This window comes from Dasypus novemcinctus, chromosome 13 (assembly GCF_030445035.2).
Source record: "Dasypus novemcinctus isolate mDasNov1 chromosome 13, mDasNov1.1.hap2, whole genome shotgun sequence".
Classification (NCBI taxonomy): domain Eukaryota; kingdom Metazoa; phylum Chordata; class Mammalia; order Cingulata; family Dasypodidae; genus Dasypus; species Dasypus novemcinctus.
In genome coordinates this window covers 46240648-46263791 of record NC_080685.1, presented here as the reverse complement: position 1 = coordinate 46263791, position 23144 = coordinate 46240648, and the positions used below count along the sequence as shown (strand labels likewise).

At 42.2% G+C, this 23144-nt stretch overlaps 1 protein-coding gene across 1 annotated transcript in view; it reads right to left on the bottom strand.

Moving 5' to 3' along the window:
* Positions 1-12961: 12961 nt before the first annotated feature.
* Positions 12962-23144, bottom strand: part of TBX19 (T-box transcription factor 19) — a 34198-nt gene continuing 24015 nt past the window's right edge. The window contains exons 5-8 of the mRNA XM_004464187.4: positions 22584-22645; positions 19591-19779; positions 17114-17249; positions 12962-14304 (exon numbers count right to left, since the gene is read on the bottom strand). Of these exons, the coding sequence (XP_004464244.3) occupies positions 14010-14304; positions 17114-17249; positions 19591-19779; positions 22584-22645 (682 nt within the window). The 3' untranslated portion in view covers positions 12962-14009. The remainder of the gene's footprint in view (positions 14305-17113; positions 17250-19590; positions 19780-22583; positions 22646-23144) is intronic.

The following is a 23144-nucleotide window of genomic DNA, read 5'->3' as shown; positions in this document are numbered from 1 at the left end:
GTGTCTCCATGGGATGAGTGTGGGTCCATGCCTGAGTCACAGTGATAGAGACTAGTATGATGGAAGAGTGGTGATTTTTAAAGATTCCTGAGAATCTAGAGCTGTGGAATCCAGCTGCCTCTTCTCACAGAACATTCTCCCTCAGTTGCCAACTGAGGAAACCTGGGTTTGATTTTTTTCTTAACAAATCAATTTTATTGATACATATTAATAAAGCATAATTCCATCCAAAGTGTACAATCAGTGGTATTCTGTGTAATCACATTTTTGTACCTTCATCACCCCAGTCGTTCTCAGAGCACTTTCATTATTCCAATAATAATAATAAACAAAAAAAATAAACAAAACACATCACCTCTCAATCTCTCCATGCCTCACCTGTTGTACGTAGCTGCTATTCTTTTTCCTTCTCTCTAGTATATTTGTATTTATATTTTGTAAAAACAGTCTAAAATATGCAATATCATTCATATTCGTGTATTTTCATGAGATTTTACTATCTTATACGGTCTCATGTTACAGTTTTTAGCTTTCCTTCCAGTAATATACATGACCTTAGACTTTCCCTTCAGCCACTATCATACCCATATAATAGCTCTGCTAGTTAGAAACACCATAATATGCTTTCACCATTTCTATTCATTTCCAAAGATTTACTAACAACCATTTTACCAATTCTGCACAGATTAACCCTCAGGTTCCCATTCTCTACCCTCCTTCTATTTTCTGGCTACCAATATTGTATTTTTTAACTCAATGAGTTTACACAATATATTTAATTCATAATATTGCAATCATACAGTATTTGTCCTTTTGTGTCTGCCTTGCTTCACTCAACATGATATCCTCCAGTTTCATCCATATTGTCACATGCTTCACAACTGCATTTTTTCTTACAGCTGCATAATATTCCATCATGTGTATACACCACAATTTCTTTATCCATTCATCAGTTGATGGACACCTGGGAGTTTCCAACTTTTGACAATCATGAATAATGCTACTAGGAACATCAGTATGCAGATGTCTGTTCATGTCTCTGCTCTCGGTTCTTCTGGGTATATGCCTAGCAATGGTATTGACGGGTCACATGACAAGTCTATATTCAACTTTCTTAAGAACTTCTAAACAGCTCTCCACAGTGGCTGAACCATTCTATATTCCCACCAACAGTGAATAAGTGTTCCTAATTCTCTGCATCCTCTCCAACATTCACAGTTTTCTGACATTTTAGCAGTGGCCAGTCTAGAAGGTGTGAATGATATCTCACTGTTTTGATTAGCATTTCCCTAATCACTAGTGATATTAAACACTTTTTCATGTGTTTCTTTGCCATTTGTATTTCTTCTTTGGACAATTGTCATTTCAAGTCTTTTGCTCATTTTTTAATCAGGTAGTTTGTCTTTTTATTGTTGAGTTGTATAAACTCTTTGTATATCATAGATATTAAACTATTATCAGATATGGGATTTCCAAATATTTTCTCCTGTTTGAGACAGCTACCTTTTCACCCTTTTGGCAAAGTCCTTTGAGATGCAAAAGTTTTGAATTTTGAGGAGGTCTCATTTGTCTATTTTTTCTTTTGTTGCTCATGCTTTGGGTATAAGGTTTAGGAAACTACCTCCTACCACAAGATCTTGAAGATGTTTTCTGACAATTTCTTCCAGGAGTTTTATGGTTGTCACTTTTATATTTAGGTCCTTGATCCACTTTTAATTTTTGTTTAAGGTGTGAGATAGGAGTCTTCTTTATTTCTTTTGGATGTGGATAGCCAGTTCTCCCAGCACCATTTGTTGAATAGTCTATTCTGGATGAGCTGGGAGGGCTTGACCACCTTGTCAAAAATTACCTATCTATAGATATGAAGGTCTATTTCTGAGTTCTTGATTCAGTTTCATTGGTTACTGTGTCTGTCTTTATGCCAATAGTATGCTGTTTTTATCACTATAGCTAAGTAATATGCTTTAAAGTCTGGAAGTGAGAGTCCTCCAATCTCATTCTTTTTTAAGATCTTTTGGGGTATTCAGGGCCCCTTACCCTTCCAAATAAATTTGATAATCGGTTTTTCCATTTCTGCAAAAAAAAAAGGCTGTTGGGATTTTTATTGGGATTACATTGACTCTGTAAATCAGTTTGGGTAGAATAGACATCTTAGCAATATTTAGTCTTCAAAACCATTAACATGTAATGTTCTTCCATTTATTTAAGTCTTTCCATTTCTTTTGGCAAAGTTTTGTAGTTTTCTAAAAACAGGTCCTTTATGTCCTGGTTAAGTTTATTCCTGAATATCTAATTGTTTTAGCTGCTATTATAAGGGGATTTTTTTTCTGATTTCCTCCTCAGAATGCACATCAGTAGTATATAGGAATGCTATTGATTTGTACGTATTACTCTTGTATCTCACCATTTTACTGAACTCATCTGTTAGTTCTAGTAACTTTGTTGATTTTTCAGGAAATTCTAGATATAAGATCATACCATCAGCGAATCATGAAAATTTTACTTCTTTCCTATTTGGGTGCCCTTTATTTTTTTATGTAGCCAATTGGTCTAGCTAGAACCTCTAGCACAATATTGAATAACAATGGTAACAGTGAGCATCATTGTCTTGTTCCTGATCTCAGCGGGAAAGCTTTCAGTCTTTCACCATTGAGTACAATGCCAGCTGTTGGTTTTTCATACATGCACTTTATCATATTGAGAAAGCCTCCTTCTATCTTTTGGAGTATTTTTATTAAGAAAGGGTGCTGTATTTTGTCAAATGCCTTTTCTGCATCAATCAAGAGGATCGTGTGATTTTTCTTCTTCAATTTATCGATATGGTTTATTACACTGATTTATTTTCTTGTGTTGAACCACCCTTGCATACCTATGATAAAACCCACTTGGTCATGGTGTATAATTCTTTCAATATGCTTTGGATTCTATTTGAAAGGATTTTGTTGAGGATTTTTGCATCTATATTCATTAGAGATATTAGTCTGTAATTTTCTTTTCTCATAGTATCTTTATCTGGTTTTGGTATTTGGGTGATGTTGGCTTCATGCAATGAGTTTGGTAGTGTTCTTTCCTGCTCAGTTTTTTGAGAGCGCTTGAGCAAGACTGGCATTAAGTTGTCTTTAGATGATTGGTAAAATTCATCAGTGAAGCCATCTGGTCCAGGGCTTTTCATCTTTGGGAGGTTTTTGATGACTGTTTCAATCTCTTCACTTCTGATTAGTTTGTTGAGGTCTTCTATTTCTTCTAGGGTCAGTATAGGTAGTTTGTGTGTTTCTAGGAATTTGTCCATCTCCTCTACATTGTCTAGTTTTTTGGCACACATGTTGTTTATAGTATCCTCTTATGATCTCTCTTATTTCTGCAAGGTCAGTGGTAATGTCTCCCCTCTCATTTCTGATTTTATTTATATGCATCTTTTCTCTTTCTCTGTCAGTCTACTAAAGATTTGTTGATTTTGCTGATCTTCTCAAAGAACCAACTTTTGGTTTTGTTGATTTTCTCTATTGTTTTTTGTTCCTAATTTCATTTCTTTCTGTGCTCATCTATGACTTGGTCTGGGATTCGTTTGCTATTCTTTTTCTAGTTCCCCCAGGTGTGCAATGAGATCTTCAGTTTTAGCTCTTTTAATGTAAGCATAGGGGCTGTAAATTTCCCTCTCAGCACTGCCTTTGCACTGTCACATAGTTGTGTGGTTTTTTCCTTTACTTTTTCCTTTTATTACTTACTTACTTACTTATTTATTTAGTGGTACAGGGCCATGGATTGAACCTGGAACCTCATATGGGGAAGCTGGTACTCAGGCACTAAACCACATCAGCTCCCCTGAGTTGGTTTTTTCATTTGTTTGCTTATTGTTTGTTTGTTGTTGTTGTTGTTGTTTTAATTTTAGGAAGCGCTGGAAACCAAACCCAGGACCTCCCATGTGGGAAGCAGGTACCCAATTGCTTGAGCCACATCTGCTCCCTCCCATAGGTTATGATATGTTGTGTTCTCATTTCCATTTGTCACAAGATTTTGCTGAATTCTCTTACAATTTCTTCTTTGACCCACTGGTTATTTACGAGTGTGTTGTTTAATCTCCATATGTTTCTGAATTTTCCCTTTTTCCATTTATTATTGATTTCCAGCTTCATTCCATTATAATGAGAGAAAGTGTTCTGTATAATTTCAATCTTTTTATATTTATCGAGACTTGTCTTGTGACCCAACATATGGTCTATCTTAGAAGGATCCATGAGCACTTGATAAGAAAGTATATCCTGCTGCTTTGGGGTGCAGTGTTCTATAGATGTCTGTTAGGTCTAATTCATTCAGCATATTTTTCAAGTTCTCTGTTTCTTTATTTATCCTCTGTTCAGATGTTCTATTCAATACTGAGAGTGGTGTACTGAAGTCTCCAGCTATTATTGTAGAAACAACTATTTCTCCCTTCAATTTTGCTAGTGCGTGCCTCATGTATCTTGGGGCGCTCAGGCTAAATGCATAAATATTTAGTCTAGTTATTTCTTCTTGGCGAATTGCCCATTTGATTAATATATAATTATCTTCTTCATCCCTTATAACAGTTTTGCATTTGAAATCTATTTTTTCTGATATTAGTATCACTACTCCAGCTCTTTTTTGTTTTTTCTGGTTTAATTTAAATGGAATATCTTTTAACCTGGTTGTGTCCTTATGTCTGAGGTGAGTATTTTGTAGACAATAAATAGATGATTCATATTTTTTTATCTACTCTATCAGTCTATGCCTTTTGATTGGGGAGTTCAAGCTAAAAACATTCAATGTTATTACTGTAAAGGCATTACTTACTTCATCCATTTCATCCTCCAGCTCTCTGTTGTCATATCATTCTATTGTGTGCCTTCTTACCATTTAGTTTACCCTTCCTGATTATATTCATTTCTATACTCTTCTCCAAATTTTTCACCCTAGTTTTCTCCTTTCAGGCTACAACACCCTCTTTGGTATCACTTGTAATTCTGGTCTTGGTAACATATTCTGTCAGCTTTTCTTTGTCTTGAAGACTTTCAATTCACCATAATTTTTGAAGGACAATTTTGTTAGATTCAGAATTCTTGACTGGCAGTTTTTCTCTTTTAGTACCTTAAATACATCATACCACTTTCTTCTCACTTCCATGGTTTCTGATGAAAGGCCGACACAATCTTATTGAGGTTCCCTTGTACATGATGCTTTGCTTTCCTCTTGCTTTCTGAATCCTCTCTTTATCTCTGATATTTGTCATTCTAAATAATAGGTGTCTCCAGGTAGGTCTATTCCAATTTATTCTGTTTAGGGTACATTGTCCTTCTTGTTCATTGATACTTATGCCTTTCAGAAGGGTTGGGAAGTTTTTGCTCATTGTTTCCTCAAATATTCTTTCTGCCCCTTTTCCATTCTCTTCTCCTTCTAGGACACCAGTAATTCAAACGTTTGTGTGTTTCTCATTGTCATTCAATTTCCTGAGACACAGTTCCATTTTTTCCATTCTCTTCTCTTTCTGTTCACCTGTCTTTTCCAGTTCAGATGTCCTGTCTTTGAAATCACTAATTCTATCTTTGAAAAATTCAAATCAGCTCTTATATACCACTAATGTATTTTTTAAGATTTTTTTGTAATTTCTCTCCCCTTCCCTGAATTCCCCCCACCCCCCCACCCAGTTGTCTGCTCTCTGTGTCCATTCACTGTGTCTTTTTCTGTGATCGCTTCTATCCTTATCAGTGGCACCGGGAATCTGTGTTGCTTTTTGTTGCATCATCTTGTTGTGTCAGCTCTCTGTGTGTGTGCCATTCCTGGGCATGTTGCACTTTCTTTCATGCTGGGCAGCTCTCCTTATGGGTGCACTCCTTGCGCGTGGGACTCCCCTATGCAGGGACAACCCTGCGTGGCATGGCACTCCTTGCGCGCATAAGCACTGCACATGGGCCAGCTCCACATGGGCCAAGGAGGCCAGGGGTTTGAACCACAGACCTCCCATGTGGTAGGCAGACACCCTATCCATTGGGCCAAGTCCACTTCCCATCTAATGTATTTGTAATCTCATCCATCGTGTCTATCATTCCCATAATGTCTGTTACTTTTCTTTGCAGGCTTTCAAATTGTTCTTTATGCTCACCCAGTGTCTTCTTAATATACTTTATTTCTTTAGTTATATTTTCTTTAAATTTTTGACTTGATTAGGAGAGTTGAGTGATTATCACTGATTAATTGTCTTAAATCCTGTATCTCTTCAGGATATTTGTTTTGTTTGTGTTGCTGGGCCATCTCTTCCTGTGTCCTAAATGACTTGTATTTTTTTTGCTGAAGTCTTGGCGTCTGAATATGTTGGTGAATTTACTATCATGGCCAATTTCTCTCTTGCCTAGTTCTTCCATAGCTTTTCTTTGATATTTAGTTCAACTTATTCTGTCTTTAAAATTGCCTAGCTTAAGTTATCAAAATTAGGCCAGGGACTCAGCAAGGGGACACAGATTCTTTTTACCAGGAGTGATGACAGAGAGAACTGAAAACAGTTTTTGTCCATGCAAGTTCCAGACTGGTCAGCAGATGGTGCTCATAGGTGCACCTTTGCACTGAGATGTTTTTGTCTCGACTTTTCTGTGTTCCTGTGTTGAATCTCTAGAATGGAAATTCAATTGAACTCTGCTAGCCAAATTCACTGAAGAAAAGCCCCCCAACACACCTCCATTTTCCCTTGATACAGCTTGTATCTGTTCCCCTCTCAGTCAGCCACAGTGAGCCCCAGCTTAATATCTTGGGAGTGTGGGAGGGGAGTCCCTCCTGGCCACCATAGGGGCTTGGTAATTCACATTTGTTTTTTCTGGTTCTTTATCTCTCTGTCCTTTACCATCCTGGGAGTTGTGTAGCACTGTCCTGTTCTGCTGACCCCCAAAGCAGGTCCCTCGAACAGCTTTTGGCTCTTTCTCCATTGTTTTTGTGACAGCATTGAACTCTGTCTGTTAGTCCAATGTCGTCTTCCCACACTCCTCTGGGTTTAATTTTGCTTATGGTAATGGTGGTCTCTCTTGAAGCCCATGTGACTAAAGCTCCAAGAGCCTAACCACTAATCATAGTGGGTGAATCAAGACATCTGAAGTATTGCCAGGCAGGCCAGCTAAACTGAAAGCACACACATCAGGGTCCAGCCACATTGTGGAAATAGTCTCTAGTAGTCAACCAGAAAGAATGGCATTCGTCCAACTTGCAGTGGGACTTGCGTTTAACACAGTATCTAGCCAGTGCAGTCCTGAAGAAACCATGTGTTGAATCCCCCAGTGGGAAAACTGTCTCCTAAAAGGATCATCTCAGTCCCTTTCTGGGCTAGACTAGTTGCATGAGCTAATGAAACTTTCTACCTGCCACAGCTTTTTTTTTTTTTTTTTTTTTTTTTTTTTTAGGTACTGGGACTGGGGATTGAACACAGAACCTCATATGTGGGAAGCCAGTGCTGGTTTTTTCATTTGTTTGGTTTTGTTTGTTTTCAGGAGGCACAGGGTACTGAACCCAGGACCTCCCATGTGGGAAGCAGTTACTCAACTGCTTGAGCCACATCCCCTCCCCAACCTGCCATAGCTTTTAACTACTTGCCTTAATAGGTATTTTCAATTCCATTTTGTTTGCAATAAATCTCACATTGTTTCATTTCCCCCATTTTTGAGGTATTAAGTGTCTTTTTTAGAGAATTAATATAGCCTGTGTGCATTCACCCATGCTGGGTGGCTTACTCTTCCTTTAGTAAGCAGGAGTCTTTGGTAGCAAGCAACAGAAACCCCTGAACTAATCAAATCTGCCCAAATGGACAGGGTCATCTACAAACATGGCAACCATCACTACAAGCCTGAAGATGTGGGGAACAAGGGAGATAGTTCCCTTGAGAGTGTGGAGGGGTGGGGCCCTGTAATTCAAAGAATGTTGGGGTGCTTGACAGATGTTTCACAGATGTCTTTACAATGAAGATGTTGAATAAATTTTGGTATCTTCAAACCACAGAGGCTAAGTTATCAGGAAAGAATAGAAGAACTAGCAGCCACCACTAGCTCCTATCCAAGAATATTATGGGAGGCCAGCATGAGGCAGTGTCTGGGGTGACCCTTTGCATGCCTAGACTCTGAGGGAGTGCAGGGCTCATAGAGGAAAGCATGCAGTGGGGAGTCTGCTAAGGTGAAGGAGAGGGAACCTCCATTCTTACCTGCTCTCACCATCACCTACTCTCCCTTCTAAATCAAAACTTTAACCTCTCAATTAGATTATCAGCAAAACATTATATAAAACATGATCTTAAATTTCTCTTGATCCCACCCCCTCCAACTACCATCCCATTTCTCTGCTGCTCTTTAAAACCTAACTCTTTAAAAGAGTCATTTATGCTCCATGATTTGGCTTCTAACCCCCATTCTCTCTCTTTTAAAAAAAAAAATTTCCTTATTATGGAAAGTTTCATACATAAAAATGGAAATAAGTGTAATGGGTACCCATGTATCCATCACTGAACCGCAACAGTTATAAACACACTCCTGTTCCTTCTTGAATTCATTCTAACTAGACTTTTTTCCCTACCACCTGGCTGAAATAACTTTCATCAAGGTCTCCAATGTTGACAAATCTAATGGTAGTTTTATCAGTCTTCATCTTAATTGGTCTTTCACCAGCATTTGATTTGGTTGAATACTCCTCCATCTTGAAAGGTGTTCTTTATTTCACTTCCAGTATCCTGCTGTCTCTTGATTCTCCTTTTTCTCAGTGTACCTACCTTTTCCTGCTCATTTCTGTCCTGGAACACACGATGGTTTGGTTTTCAGACCTCTTCTCTTTCCTTGTAACACTCCCTAAACTCTCTTCCAATTGCATAGCTGATATGCTGATGATTCCCAGTGTTTTATCTCCATCCCAATCTCTTCCCTCAATTCCTGACATATGTTTCCAATGCTCTGCTCAACACCAGCACTTGAATAGGTGTCTCAATCTCAACATGACCAAAACTGAATTGTTGAATTCCCACCTCAGACCCGCTCCTCCCATAATCTTCCCCTTCTTGGTACATAACCACACTTCCCAAGACTCCTTGTCATGCTTCAATCAAACCTAGCACCAATGTGTCTTTTCCAGTCTCCCATTCTGGAATTTTTCTCCCCAGATATCTATAAGACTCCTTCCTTCACTTACTTTTAAATCCTTGCTCTCATATCATCTTACTAGAAAGGTGCCCCTTACCATCTTATCTAATATAAGATGCATCCCCTCCATCCGCACTCTCTAACCTCCTTTTCCCACTTATTTTTCTTTATCACAGTTAACCTCACCTGACATAATCTTTTTGGTTAGTGCTACCCCCGTGTGTGCACACATGCACCCACACACACACATAAACTCCTTCAAGGAAGGAGCAGGGACTTTGTCTCTTTCATTTGCAGCTGTGTCCCAGTGCCTGGGAACTTCAACTTCAGGTCTTAAGGTCCTCCAGGGTTAAGCTCTCTAGTTTCCTTTTCCTTAAAAATTATACAGAGCACTCAAGGATAATGTTCATCACCACTATCTTAGAGTGCTTTTCACATTTTCCCAGTTGCTATGTGGTATCTTTATAATTTTTATATTTCTCTAGAACTAAGGCAGGAACCCAAGAGCCATGATGTTAGGAAATCAGGCTCCTACAGCACTTATTGGTGGATGACAAACATGAAGATTCCAAATACCCACAAGTAGAAGCTAAAAGTGGAATTGCTATGACAAAGGGGGACAAAAGCAAAATAATCAGCTTATCCTTTGTCTTCTGACACTATTCCCTTCACTACCATATGTCCCATCTTCCCTCCTGCCCCCATTATATAATATGTCTGGTTGGCTGGTTATGACATGTTGGGAAAAGGCTGAAATAGTAGAACATGTTATATCAGATCAAAGTAAGGTTTTCTGAGAGCTATATAAATCAGGCAACTAAGCTTCCTCAGAAACAAAATCCTTATTTTATTCAAAGTTAAATAAACTACTCATCCTCTTTTGTAACTAGGTATGACCATTTGACTAAGTTCTTGCCACATGTTGTATGGGACTTCTAAGACAGTTGGTTAAAGAAGCTGATTCATTTGGGAGATAAGCACCCTTTGTGCCCTTCTCTTCTTTCTTTCTCGTGACCTGGAATACTATTGTAAGGACTGGACTCCAGTAGCCAATCTAAGGTGATCTTGAGGATAGAAGTCATCAGCTGAGAATGGTGGAGTAGAAAGGTAGAAGAATCTGCGTCCCTGATGACTTCATGAAACCACCACATAAGCCCTGTCTACCTCTGACTCTTTTATCTAAGAGAATAAACACCTGTGTGTGTTGAGCTTTCTGTAACATGCAGCCCAACATAATCCCAACTGATGTAGTTTCCCAAAACCTCAAAAACCTTAGCCATAAAAAGAAGCTCTTAACCCAGGTACCCTCAAAACATGCCTCTACCCTGTGTCTCATCCCTTCCTTCTCACTGCCCACACATGGGCAGAGGGCTGGCATGTGGAACTTCAGCAACATGAATGTTCTGCCCTTGGCCTAATCAGCAAATCATCCTGGGCTCCAAGAACCTATGACCTTGCCTTCCCTTGGCTCTTTCCATATGCCCTTTTTGGGCACTGCATATCCCCACCCCTAATGCTCCCTCTGTACATCAAGCTGACCAGGAGCCAACAACAAGCAGTCAATCATGGGAAAGGGTGGAGAATATAGAAGGGAGGGAGTTGAGTAAAGTGCCCTTGAATGTCCCAGTTGCTATGTCCCAACTTTGACTAAACCACAGTTCCATAAAACAGATTTAGTATTCTTCACAAATGTGATGTTTTCATTTGCTGATATCCACCTGTATTTATTCCACTCTTGGCAGGGGTGAGGGGGCCAAGGGGGGCAGTGACTAACACCTAGATCTTACTGAGATTTTTTTTCTGGAGACTTTAGTGTTTTCCCTCTCCTCATATAGCCCCTTTTACCCTCTCCACTTGTGAGAGGTGCCCACTGAGGGAGCTGGAGGGAGCAGCAGTTTCCTGTAGCACCTGGCTTCAGTGTGGTGGGTAAAGGTGTTGGTAACAAGACTGACTGACCCAGGGAGGGGAGAACTGATAAGGTCAAATAGACCCAAATAAAGGCCCCAAAGGAAAGACACTTTCAAATAGACAAGGCTTTGGGGAGAGGTAAAATCTCTGTCATCTGGCTAAAAGAATTACATAGCTCTTTCTTCAGGTGGGATTTAAGTTTCTCTTAAATTTCATGTGAAAGGCCTGAATACCTGATGAGGCACAATTTTTGTTTTACAATGAGCTAGGCAAAAGAAGAGCCATGGGCAAAGAAAGAGTCTTTCTTGATTCGAAAGTTTGTCTGACACATTAGATATTCTGCCATTTACTAAACTAACTTAAGGAATTAGTGTTGTTCCTCCAAATCAGAAATTAGCCCTGTACTATTAGGAGAAAAACATAGAAAGTATTTGGCTCTGGCTGGGTGGCTAACAACAAATAAAGATTGTTTGTGTAGAACTAACTAGTGCGTTGTGTTTTAAAATCATCATAGGTTCCCAGTTGAACATTATATATGATTAATGAGAGATGATCCCTCCAAACTCAGCTAATATTATTTGTACCATACTCATCTAAATAATATAAATAAAAAAGAACAAGGGTTATAGGCTTCTTTCTGTTCTGTATCTCTGGCCCAAATCCTCTGTCTGCTCAAGGCTAGGGGGAGATGCAGAAAGGGCAAGACTAAAGATAGATTTTCATAGACCTAATTGCACTGGCTAAGCATTTGGTGCATGACTAACTGCTGCAGTGAGTGATAAAGAGACCTTTGCCAGACCTGCTGGGCAAGAGGAGCCCTCAAGAGTCTAAAGTTCTAACAGAATAAGAAATGGCTTGTCATTTTTTAAGACTTCTCAAAATACCATCTTGCAGAGTTGTTAGCATATTAATATCTTAATGGCATGTAACAGTACAGCAGAGGGACTGGGGAACCAGCAACAGTCCCGCCTCAGAGGTGTACTGAGGAGACAGCTTTGCGAACAGGCATGTGGGTGCATTGCGCCTCAGCCACTCACACACCAGTTAGGAGCCTGTAGTTCCCACCGGGCAACCCCAAGTGGACACCATGTGACTGGAGTGGCATTGTTTCCAGGGATCCAGGTCCAAACAAGGGAATGGCACAGAAATATCCAGGCTTACAGAGGGGTTCTCAGGCAATGTTAGCCACATGCTTAAGGATGTTTCTCCATTGAAAGAACCAAGGACAAAATCGAGCCATGTTTGGATTCCCCCAGACTAAGGCTTGGAGTGGACTGTGTTTGCATCAGCTCAGCTGACAGATTAGTGGTGATGCAGCTCCGTGGAACCTTGACAACTCCCTCGACAACTCCCAGGAGGGGCTGAGCAGTAAGTGCAGCCTAGTGCTAATGCTTTGACAACTGCCCCTCCACCCAGACCTAGAAACCCACTCCAAGGTCATCAGCACATCCAGTAGTGGATAGAAAAGGAAAAAAGAAAACAAAGGAAATGAATTTTGCTCATTAGTTTGAGCAATCATCTTGGCAAGAGCAGAGGTAGAAACTCTTCTCTGAAATGAGGGTCTTGGACTATATACCATACTATTTCTCTCATGTAGCAAGAAGTTCCCAGCCCTGACTTTGTGACAGCCACGTAATGCACCTTTTGGAAATGCACATTCTGATCCAAATGGTGCAGGGTGGTGTCCAGAATCTGTATTTCCAACAGGTCCTCCAGGACATCCCAGCACAGGGATCCATGGACCAGCATTTGGGAATAAGCATTCTAGCACATCCTGATCTCCCCATATCATCAATCACTGAGAAAAGAGCCCAGAGTGACACCAGTTCATTCTTGGGCTCCCCCACTGACATGCTACCTTGCTATGGGACACATGACTCTGAATTCTGTCTCCAGGCAGCTCATGGCCATCTTCTTAGCACACATGGACTTCACACCAATTCAATTCAGCAAGTATTTATTGAGCACCTACTCTAAGGAAAGCATGTTAGCAGGTTCTTGGGTGGAGAAAGACAAGATGGCTAGACCTCGCCATCTAGTGGAGAGAAAAGTTCATTTGCTGGTAACAAAATACAAGGTAGTGTGTGGTGAGAGCTGTAACAGAGGCAAAAATGGTGAGGGAGCAGGTAAAGACCCAATACACTTAGGCTGATGAGATTTGCAATGCAAGGAGTGGTCTCAGGTGACCCTAGAATATGGGTAGGATTCACACAGGTAAACTAGAGCACCAAGGATATCTCAGGCACAGGTAAAGGTATGAAGGTAAGAAAAAGCAATGAATGGCCAGAGAACAGAGAGATGTCTACCTTGACTCCAATATGGGATGCTAGAGAAGTGGCAGAGGAAGCTAAAGCTGGAGAAGTGGTTTGGGGCTAGATAGTAGAGGGTCACCTTCTCGTAAGTAGGTTTAACTTCACTCAGTAAATGAAGTGAGCCATCAAAGGATAGTGGGCAAGGGAGTGACATGACATAATTTCCTCTATTCTGGCACACTGCTATTAGTAATCTATAATTAGCTCAAATCTTTTTAACCTCACTCTGGGGACTCACACCCTTTTCTCACTGCAAAGCAGAAGCCAAAGCAGAGCCCTGTAGCACCGCCACATACTTTCTAGGGCTGCACAAAGCTAGCAAGCAGTAGCCTTGGGCAATGTAAACTTTGAGCTCACTTAACATCTTTGTACCACTGCCACAGAACAGCAAGTAAAGGACAGGACACAAGGAAGGTAGTTGATGAGCTTCTGTGCCTAAGCATGGCATGGATAAGCTGAAGAGAAAATGGGAATACAAAAGAAAATGACAGAGATGGAAGTGACAGAATTAGCATCATCCAAACTAAACCATCTCCTGGTCTTCTGGTATAACCCGCCCCACGCCTCTGCTCACTTAGCAGGGAGATCCTGCCATCTGGCCCACTGGCATTAGTAGAAAGGGTTTCTAAGCGCTTATACATAGGTTTTCTGCTGACGCCCTTCCCTAGGATCCTGCCTAACTGTCTAATGAGGAAGGAGAGTGGCGCCCACCCCCACCCGGGCCACCCCAGCCCGAGAACGGATGCGAGGCCACAGCTGTCCAGGTGGACACAGCGATGCTGGTCAGTGAGGGCTCCCCCAGAACCTCCACACCAGCAGAAGTGGATGTTTGAGCGGAGAGCATGGAGGGGGGCGACGTCACGGCTGGGTTTCCCAGGAGAAATGCCCCCGGGGAGCTGGCGTGCACCTCGGGGCCTGGCCCAGCAGGACCCCCGCCACTGTTGCTGATGGTCCACAGGCATGGGTAGGGGCTGCAGAGACAGAGAGAGAGAGTGGTTGAGGTCACTTGGGCATGTGCTGAGAAAGGCACAGGTCCAGGGGGTGTCTGGCCTTGGCTTTAGCTCCAGCTCTGAGGCAGACTGGCTATTTCTGCAGAGAAGTCAAGAAGTCGACCTGGAGTGAACAGAGAACCAGGTATCCTGAGCCCTGGAGTCTCCTGCTGGCCCTGCCACAAGCATGCTGTCCACTTTTGAACATTTTTTCCTCCTCTGGACCTTCCTTGCCACATATGTAAAATGGGCAGGGTATAAAAGGAGAATATTTGTACTATATGACCAGTGAGGACCTCTCACTGGCCCAAAGGGTTTCAGAAAGGAGTCTAATAGCAAGAACATGATGGTGTCAGAAGACCTGAATTTGCATCCTAGCTCTACCACTTATTAGTTCTGTGACCTTGATATTTATGCGTCAGTTTCCTCGTTTTCAATATCTAGAGTGATAATCATACATAGCTTACAGGTATTGTTATAAGGATTAAATGAGAAAATGAGATACAGAGCCTGGCACATGGCAGATGCTCAGTAAATCGTGGTAGATATCTTTAATTCTTCCATTCCATAAAGCAGGAACCTGATGCTCCTGGTTTCCACCTGCCAGCTCTGGTCTCTGGCAGGAAGGCTCAGGAGCTGTACCACTTTCTTTGGCTTCTCTTAATCTATTTCACTGGTTTTCAAACTCTTCTGCACATTGGAATCACCTCACAAGTTTTTTTAAAAAAACACTGATGCCTGCATCCCAGCCCAAGATTCTCATATAATTAGTATGGCATGTGGCCTAGGATGCTCCGTGGCTTCCTCATTCATTACAATGTACAACAAAGTTTGCACCTTCATGTAGAACCTGATGAAACTTACCATAGTTGGAACAGGGAGGATGATCTCCAATGTTCTGAGCCTTCAGTCGTCACTATGTTCTATTTTTTTTAAGTTTGCATTGCCTGATACTCAGACTCATTACCCAAAGACTGTACTGAACACATTTTCTCTTACAAAATCTTTGCAGAGTCAAGAATGGGTTAAACACACCAGTAGGGATCCCAGTGGTAGCAGTGCCACCCTCCATCCATCCTGTGCCATGTTTCAGGTGCCGTTTACCTCCTTTGTCCACATGGAACTTGTAGGAGCCCATCCCATGGCCTCTTCTTGAGCCAGCTCAGCTTACTGTAATTCTCTCCAAAAGAGACTCTTCTACAACAGTCTTAGACCCCCTTTTAATGCCTCGTTGACCAGTGGAAAATCCACGGGCCCTGGGTCACACTATTTGCTGTGTGACCTGCAGTAAGCTTTAAATGCCTCTGATTTGAGGCATTTAAAATGGAGATTTGAGTACATGTCTTGTAGATGTCTTTGAGTACTACATATAAAGTGTCAAGTGAAGCACTTGGCTCATGACTGTTTCATATCTTCAGGGACACTTTATCTTAATTCTCTATCTCCCTCTGCCATGGTGCAAGTCAATGACTTTCCCTTATACCCTGTGTACCAACACTGACCAATAGAAATATAATGCAAGCTACATGTGTAAGTTCATATTTTCTAGAAACCATACTAAGAAAAGTAAAAGAAAAAGTGAACTTATTTTTAATAATACTTTATTTGACCCAATATATTCACAATAATATTTCAACATGCATTCAGTACTAACAACTATTGAGATTTTTACATCTTTTTTTTCATAATAAGTCTTCAAAATTCCTTATGTATTTCATACTTGCAGCACATCTCAACTTGGACAAGTATTCAATAGCTACCTGCGACTGATGGTTCTGCACTGGACTGCACAGCAACATCTTGTCAGAAATGCAAAATCACAGGCCCCAAGCCAGACCTACTAATCAGGTTCTGCCATTTAACAACATCCCTGCATGACTATAGTACATGGCAAAGTCTGAGAAGCCCTGCTCTGAATCAAAGCTTATCACATTCTCTTAACTTTTTCTTTTCTAGATCTACAAACCACAAGTCATCTGACCTCCCAGTCCCTAGCTTTTAATTGAATCCCTTTTTTTACCTTTTCAAAATTCTGCATACCCATGTTGAATATAACATCCAACACTTAACACAGAATTTTGCAACTTAGAAAACATTTTTATGCATTTTCTCATTTAGATGCTTATCATAACCCTAATAAGTAATGCATATTATTTCCATTTTACAGATAAGAAAACTGAAGCTTGGTAAGGTTAAGAAAATTGCCCAAAGTCACAAAGTCAATATGAGGTAGGACTAGGACACAAACCCACATTTGTCGGACTCCAAAGCCTCTTTTGTTTCTACTCTACCACCCTGATTTCCAGAAGTTAGAACTAACTGTAGGTCTCTGGTATGAAAATTGTCTCATGGCCTACATGATGCATTTGGCCCTATTACTTGAGTTGTGAGCCAGGGACCACAATCTGATAAGGATATGGACAATCAAGGGACTTGAATTCTCAGTGTAGTAATATTTTTCCCCTTCAGTACTTCAACCCCTAATTCTATTCCAATACTTCTGACTGGTATGGGACAAATGATCCCAGACCATAACGTATTTTCCCTTTTAAAAATAAAATGTCAAAGCTCCAAAAAGCAAGAATGTGTGGCTGAGCAGGTGCTTTCCCACCACCCTTTCTCCAGGCAGGAAAGGTCCATCCTGTTGTCACCTTTACTTCCTAGTGACTTAGAAAGCAGAACGGCTCAGACCAAGCCACCTTCTGTCTCTAAGAAAAAGAATGAACTAGAGGCCCCAGTACCAAGGTAGACCCCATGAAGCCACCAAGGAGCAAGCTGGTGTGTGTCTTACCCGGGCCCTGGGTTGATGGGTCCATTGGTGTGGGGTACAGACAGGATGCCGGCATGGGGTGTGGAGGACAAAGAAGTCCAGCTCTCAGGTCCCGAGAAAACTTGCAGATTATTGCTTGAGCTTTCTAGCAGATTCACTTTGGGGAAATAACAACAGTTCAATTTATGGAGCATATAGAACATCTAAAGAGTTACCAACGACACTGTCCTACCTAGGCCCGTTGTTAGTACTATCCCAGAGAAATAGAAAAGAGGGAGGAACTTAGGTCTATTGAATGACAGCCAGATGGCAGGTGTCTTTCATATCTGAATCTTCACAATTCCTTCTTGTCTCTACTTTATAGAAGAGGCTCAGGGGAGATGAGGTACTTTGCCCTTTTGACACAGATATACCTCATTTCACCACACTCATTCCCCTTTCAGAGTGGGCCACATCAGCTCGTACTCAAGCTCTGCCCAAGGACCCCTCATGTCCCAAATGAGATTTTGGAGGTCCAGGCCCTTATTCTTCTTCCCAGGGATCCTCAAGTAGGCTGCAATATATTTTATACATCTTTGAATCTCCATTTGCATAAATAGAGAATATGCCACTGAGGGAAGGAAGGGAAAGAGGAAGAAAGGGGGAATGAGAATGGAGTTAGAGTCCCATGTATGTAATCAGCCATGTCACTCTGGGGCTAGAAGCCTCTGGTGACTCACAAGGTTCTTCATGATCAGGCACCTGCAGCCTTTTCAGCCTCAGTTCCTGCATCTTCCGACTCGTGCTCCCTCCCTTTACACTCTGTTCAAATCTATTCCCCAGGTTCCTTAGCCTTTCTGTATCTTTGCTCGTATGCTCATACTGCTGCCTGCGCTGCTCCCACTCCTTCCAGGTGCCTTGGGTCACACTGTCATCTATCTTTCATACACACACCCCATTCCCACTTCTGTCCTTTTCTATTCACCCTTCAAGGCTCAGTGTAAATGTCAACCCCTCTGGGCAGCCTTTGCTGTTCACCAGGCAATTCAGCTGCTCTTTTCCTTCTTCCCCATGGCACCTTGGCTTGTGAGTTTTATAGAGTGTTTCTCCAACTTCAATGCGCATATGAATCACCTGGGGACCTTGTTAAAAGGCAGACTCTGAGTATGTCTGGAATGGAGCCCAAGAGTCTACATTTCTAACAAGTTCCCAGGTGATGCTGCAGGTTCCAGGATGCCATGACAACACTCATTGAACTGTAGTAAGATTATTTGTTTATGTATTTGTGTAGCCCTGAGCTCCCTGGGAAGAGACTATATTTATTTGCCTTCCAACCCCCACTTCTTAGAAGAGTGCTGGTACATAGCTGGTGCTCAGAAGAGGTGTTGTGTGTGGAATGAACCAGGAATTAGACTGTGGACACTAATTGGGTTCTGATTTCAGTAAATCACACAGGGTCTCCCCTCCTGAATCCAGCTGTGGAGTTTACCAGGCTCCAGAGCACTGGGACAGGTTGCTGCTGACCCAGGAAATGCTATTACAAATTCAGAGCTCAGCATGGAAACTGGAAGGAAGGGGGCTATAATGTTAACATCCTCTATCATCTTGCATGCCATGATTTTTTTTTTTAAGGAGGTACTGGGGAATTGAACTCAGGACCTCATACGTGCAAAGCACACGCTCAACCACTGCGCTACACCCGCACCACCTCCATGAATTTTTTACTAATTTACTTTATACTTATTTTATATAGAGCTGATTAGAATGTAATCTTCATGAGGGTAGGGATATTTTTCCATTTTGCTCATGCTGTATCCCTAGTGCCTAAAGCAGAACCTTGTACACAGTTGGCCCTCAGTCAATATTTGTTACATGATTACTTGGATGAAAAATTAACTCCATTTTTTTAATTTCCCCCATCCCCTGTCCTTCATACAAATCTAATCACCAGGCAAGGTCTGAGCATATTCATAAGAACAAGGCTGACAAGGTAGCAGTCAATGAGAAAAGGCAGAAACAATAGCACCAACCTAAAAAGTAATCAGACTGGCAAAATCATTAAGGATGGATTTGCATGCATCCAACTGAATCAAACTGGGACTGAGATCCAGAGACCTTCCAAAGGATCGCCAGTGCCAGGGCCAGTACTCCCTAGACTGAGCCACGCAATGAGACTTTGGAAAAGGGCCTTGGTGAAGGCAATGAGCTGAGCGTCTCAGGCAGACACAATGAATTTGGCTCGTAGAGAGGCTGCCTGAAACTGCTCTATCCATCAGTTAGAAACCAGGAGACTGCGTGTTTTATAAAATAACAACAAAATGCTAATGATGTCACTAGATAATCAAATACTAACATACAAAATAAAACATAAAATAAGAATGTATGATAATATTCTATGTGTGTACTTGCTATATTAGCTGAAAGGAGCTCCCGCGACAGATGCTTCTTTTGTCCAGCTGTTTATCCATTTCTCTGCCCCACCGCCCAAACCCCGAGGTTTAATTAGCAGAATCACGCACCTGCGGGAGCATGGTTTCTCTGCATGTACGCAGAAGGGTAGGGAGCCTGCCGGTGTCCTCGGAGGCCGGGGCAATGCTCACAGCCCTGGTGGGAGTGGGGCGGAGGCAGGGGCAAGGGCGTAGCATACTGGTAATTGGCATTTCCTGCTGTGCACATGCCCTCTGGATTGGAAAAGATCCAGCCTCCCACTAGAACGGACAAGAGAAAGATACACACACAAGTCAGCTTGCCGGCCCCTGTGCTGCTCTGTTTCTGAGAGAGATCCCACCCTCCCCGCCGCTGCTCCTCTTCTCCTTTAGCAGTAAGTTGGCTGCTCTGGAGATGGTAGCCAAGGCCTCTCAAAGTGTGGAAACCCCCTTAAGGAAGGCTGGGCTCATAAGCTGTATAAAATACAATTTTAATACAAACGTGAATAGAAATGCAAAAGTTACTTTGTTTCTGCCTTAATTTAATTAAAATAAAACAGTCAACCTAAGAGGAAGGCATTAGATGTCTAACTACCTTGCTGACCCACGGCTCCTGGGGACCGTTTAGTGTGGCTACACCGGAGGAGTGAAGGCCTCCCAGTTTCTGCTCAATGGGGCAGGGTCTTAAGATTTCACACCAAGAAAGAGGGGACAAGATGCCTCCCATCACTCCCACAAAGAGGATTCTGATCTCCCAAAGAGAGGGGAGGAGCTGGCCTAGCATGCCATGATAGTAAGCCTGCTGCAGAGCATAATGAAAGCCTGCAAAATACTTCATAGACGGGAAGCAGTTGTGGCTCAACTGATAAGAGCGTCCGCCTACCATATGGGAGGGTCCAGTGTTCCATACCCAGGGCCTCCTGACCCGTGTGGTGAGTTGGTCCACGTGCAGTGCTGCTGCGTGCAAGGAGTGCCATGCCACGTAGGGGTGCCCCCTGTGTAGGGGAGCCCCACGCACAAGGAGTGCATCCTGCAAGGAGAGCCGCCCCATGAGAGAAAAGTGCAGCCTGCCCAGGAGTGGCACCACACACATGGAGAGCTGATGCAGCAAGATGATGCAACAAAAAAAGCGACACGGTTTCCTGGTGCCACATGACAAGAATGCAAGTGTACACAGAAGAACACACAGTGAATGGACACAGAGCAGACAAAGGGGGAAAGGGGAGAAAAATAAATCTTTGAAATATATATATATATTTCATAGAAATTAGTGAAGACTCTGAACAGAAGTCTCTACTTCAAGAAAGTCCATAGGCAAAGACTGATTTTTATTACTGCAGACCCTGAAAAAAGACGTATGCGTCCCCACAAACCAGATCTCCACTGAGAAACCCCGCAGGTAGGAATTCGGACAGAACAAGAGCTGTTCTTTAAGAATGTAAATGAAGTATTATCAGCAGAGCTTTGGTAACCAAAAGAACTCATGGAACTTGGTTTTAGAACCTGCTGTCTTTGCTTAACACTTTTTATGTGTAAGTAACTAAATCATACAGAGTTCACATTACAGTCATTTGCAACAAATTCTTTTGTCATCTTCCTTTTCCCATTGTTATATGGCCCAAGAAGTCCCTACCTGACCAACAGAATCAAGATACTGCTGTCCAAAGGGCAGACAGGTATGTAGAACCAGGCTTCTGTCCATTTAGTCTGCTGCATGTGATAGATACTTCAAGAAGTTTGCTAAGAAGATTGTAAGGCATGAACTTTGAAAGAGGTTAGTTCTGCATGTAGTCCTAACCTACAAATAAAGGCTTTTTATTACATGTTACTTTAAAAAAAAATTTTTTTGTTTTTCTGGAGCTGCTTCTCTTTATGTAGTTCTCTGTTCTGATCACCTCCTAGTCACCCCATTGGTGAAGGAGGGATTCCCAACCCTAAATAGTACAAACACCTGACCCTGGGCAGATGAGATTGGCAGCAGATAATTAGCATATACTCCCAGCCCTGGGGAAGATGCCACACACCATGCAGAGCCACACAGAGCTTGCACTTGGGAGCAGAGTAAACCAACAAGGCTGTGGGAAGCAGGCTTGAGAGAGACAAGAACAAGGGATGTGGGAAACTTCAGTTCCCACAGGATGATGTGATTGGTCTGTTCGAATAATTTCATGGGCTGGCCGGGAGGTGAAACCTGTTAGGATGAGGAATCAGTAGAGTGCAGCTGGTCCAGCAACTAAAGGAACTATTCACGTGGGAAGGCTTTCTCACTTAAGAGGAGGGGCAGGGGACTGTATCTGGGGAAAACAGAAGTACTCACGGTCAGGCCTTTGGGTCCCCTGTGAGGCTTAATCATGCCACGCATTTGAAATGTTAGGTCCTATAATGCACTAGGAAGCTGCATTAAGGTTTCGGGGGGGGGGGGGGTATAAAACTGCAGAGGGGATCTTAAAAAGTGGGAAGAGGCATTTAAAGAGTGCCTTTAGATGGCAGGATGAATTTCCATTCTGGTGTCCCTGGCCTTGGACAGCTCTAGAAGATCCCTCCTCCATGGGGTCTCCTGTACCAAACTGGGCCATGGAAAGGTTTGCACCCTGTTAGGAGCACCCAAGGCTGCCTGCGGGATCCCAGGTGTCATACCCAGCTCTCCTTAGGCCTTCCAGTCAACAAACACAGACTCTTCCTCATGTGGAAGACCACAGCCTGCCTGAGGCATGGCCATGCTGATCAACTCCAAAATTAGCAACCACTAAGATCAGGGGAACTCCAGATCAGAGAAGCAAGAGTGGAGAGGATAAGGTAAGCCGTCAGCCCAGAATGCAGTGAGAGCTCTGAGCCTCACCTTGAAAACCAGAGATGAAGCAATTCATCCTTTCCATTCCTATCTCCTAGCTAAGACTTGTTTTACTCCCAAGCCTCTCCGGGAGTTCTGGAAAGAGCATAAACTTGAGAAAGGAAGAAATACCCTGCTGGGTCTTGTTGAAAGATTCAGGGTAGACCTTAAGCAGTCAAGACAGATAAAAAGTGGGCTGGGAGGTCACCCCTACTATAGCCCCACCCAGTGCCCACCCACTTTTCACCCAACTCACGGTGAGAATAGGCCACATGCTGACTCTCAGAGAAAGCCTCTGGAACATCTTTTAGGTGATTTCTGAAAGGGTAATGAAAGTGCACCATGACTGCCCAGTTTATTATAAAAGTCCAGCATAAAGCACACCCAAAATTCTCTCTGGAGACCAATGAATGTCAGAGAATAAGAAAACCAATCACTTTTTCTTATTGAAGCTACTCTCCTTATCCTGTCCTCCTTTCCTCAGGGCACTTTATCTACTTTGTGCAATTGTTCTGTGAACCTAACCATGTTTGTGGTTATTTCAGTTTAATTTGATCTCACTAATCTGTGGTCATTGCTCCTGCCTGACAAGATTAAAGCAATAATAACAACAGCTAACATTTGCATGGGACTTGAGGGCACCGTCACAAATGTGCTGTGCTAGATCCACCAGCACCTCTGTGAGGAAAACATTATTATATCCATTTTGCAGATGAGGAAAGTAGGTCCCAGGGAGGTAAACTGAGTTATCAAGATCAAACAGCCAGGAAATGGCAAAGCTAGGATTCAAAGACAGGGCTTCTTACTCAAAGTCAAA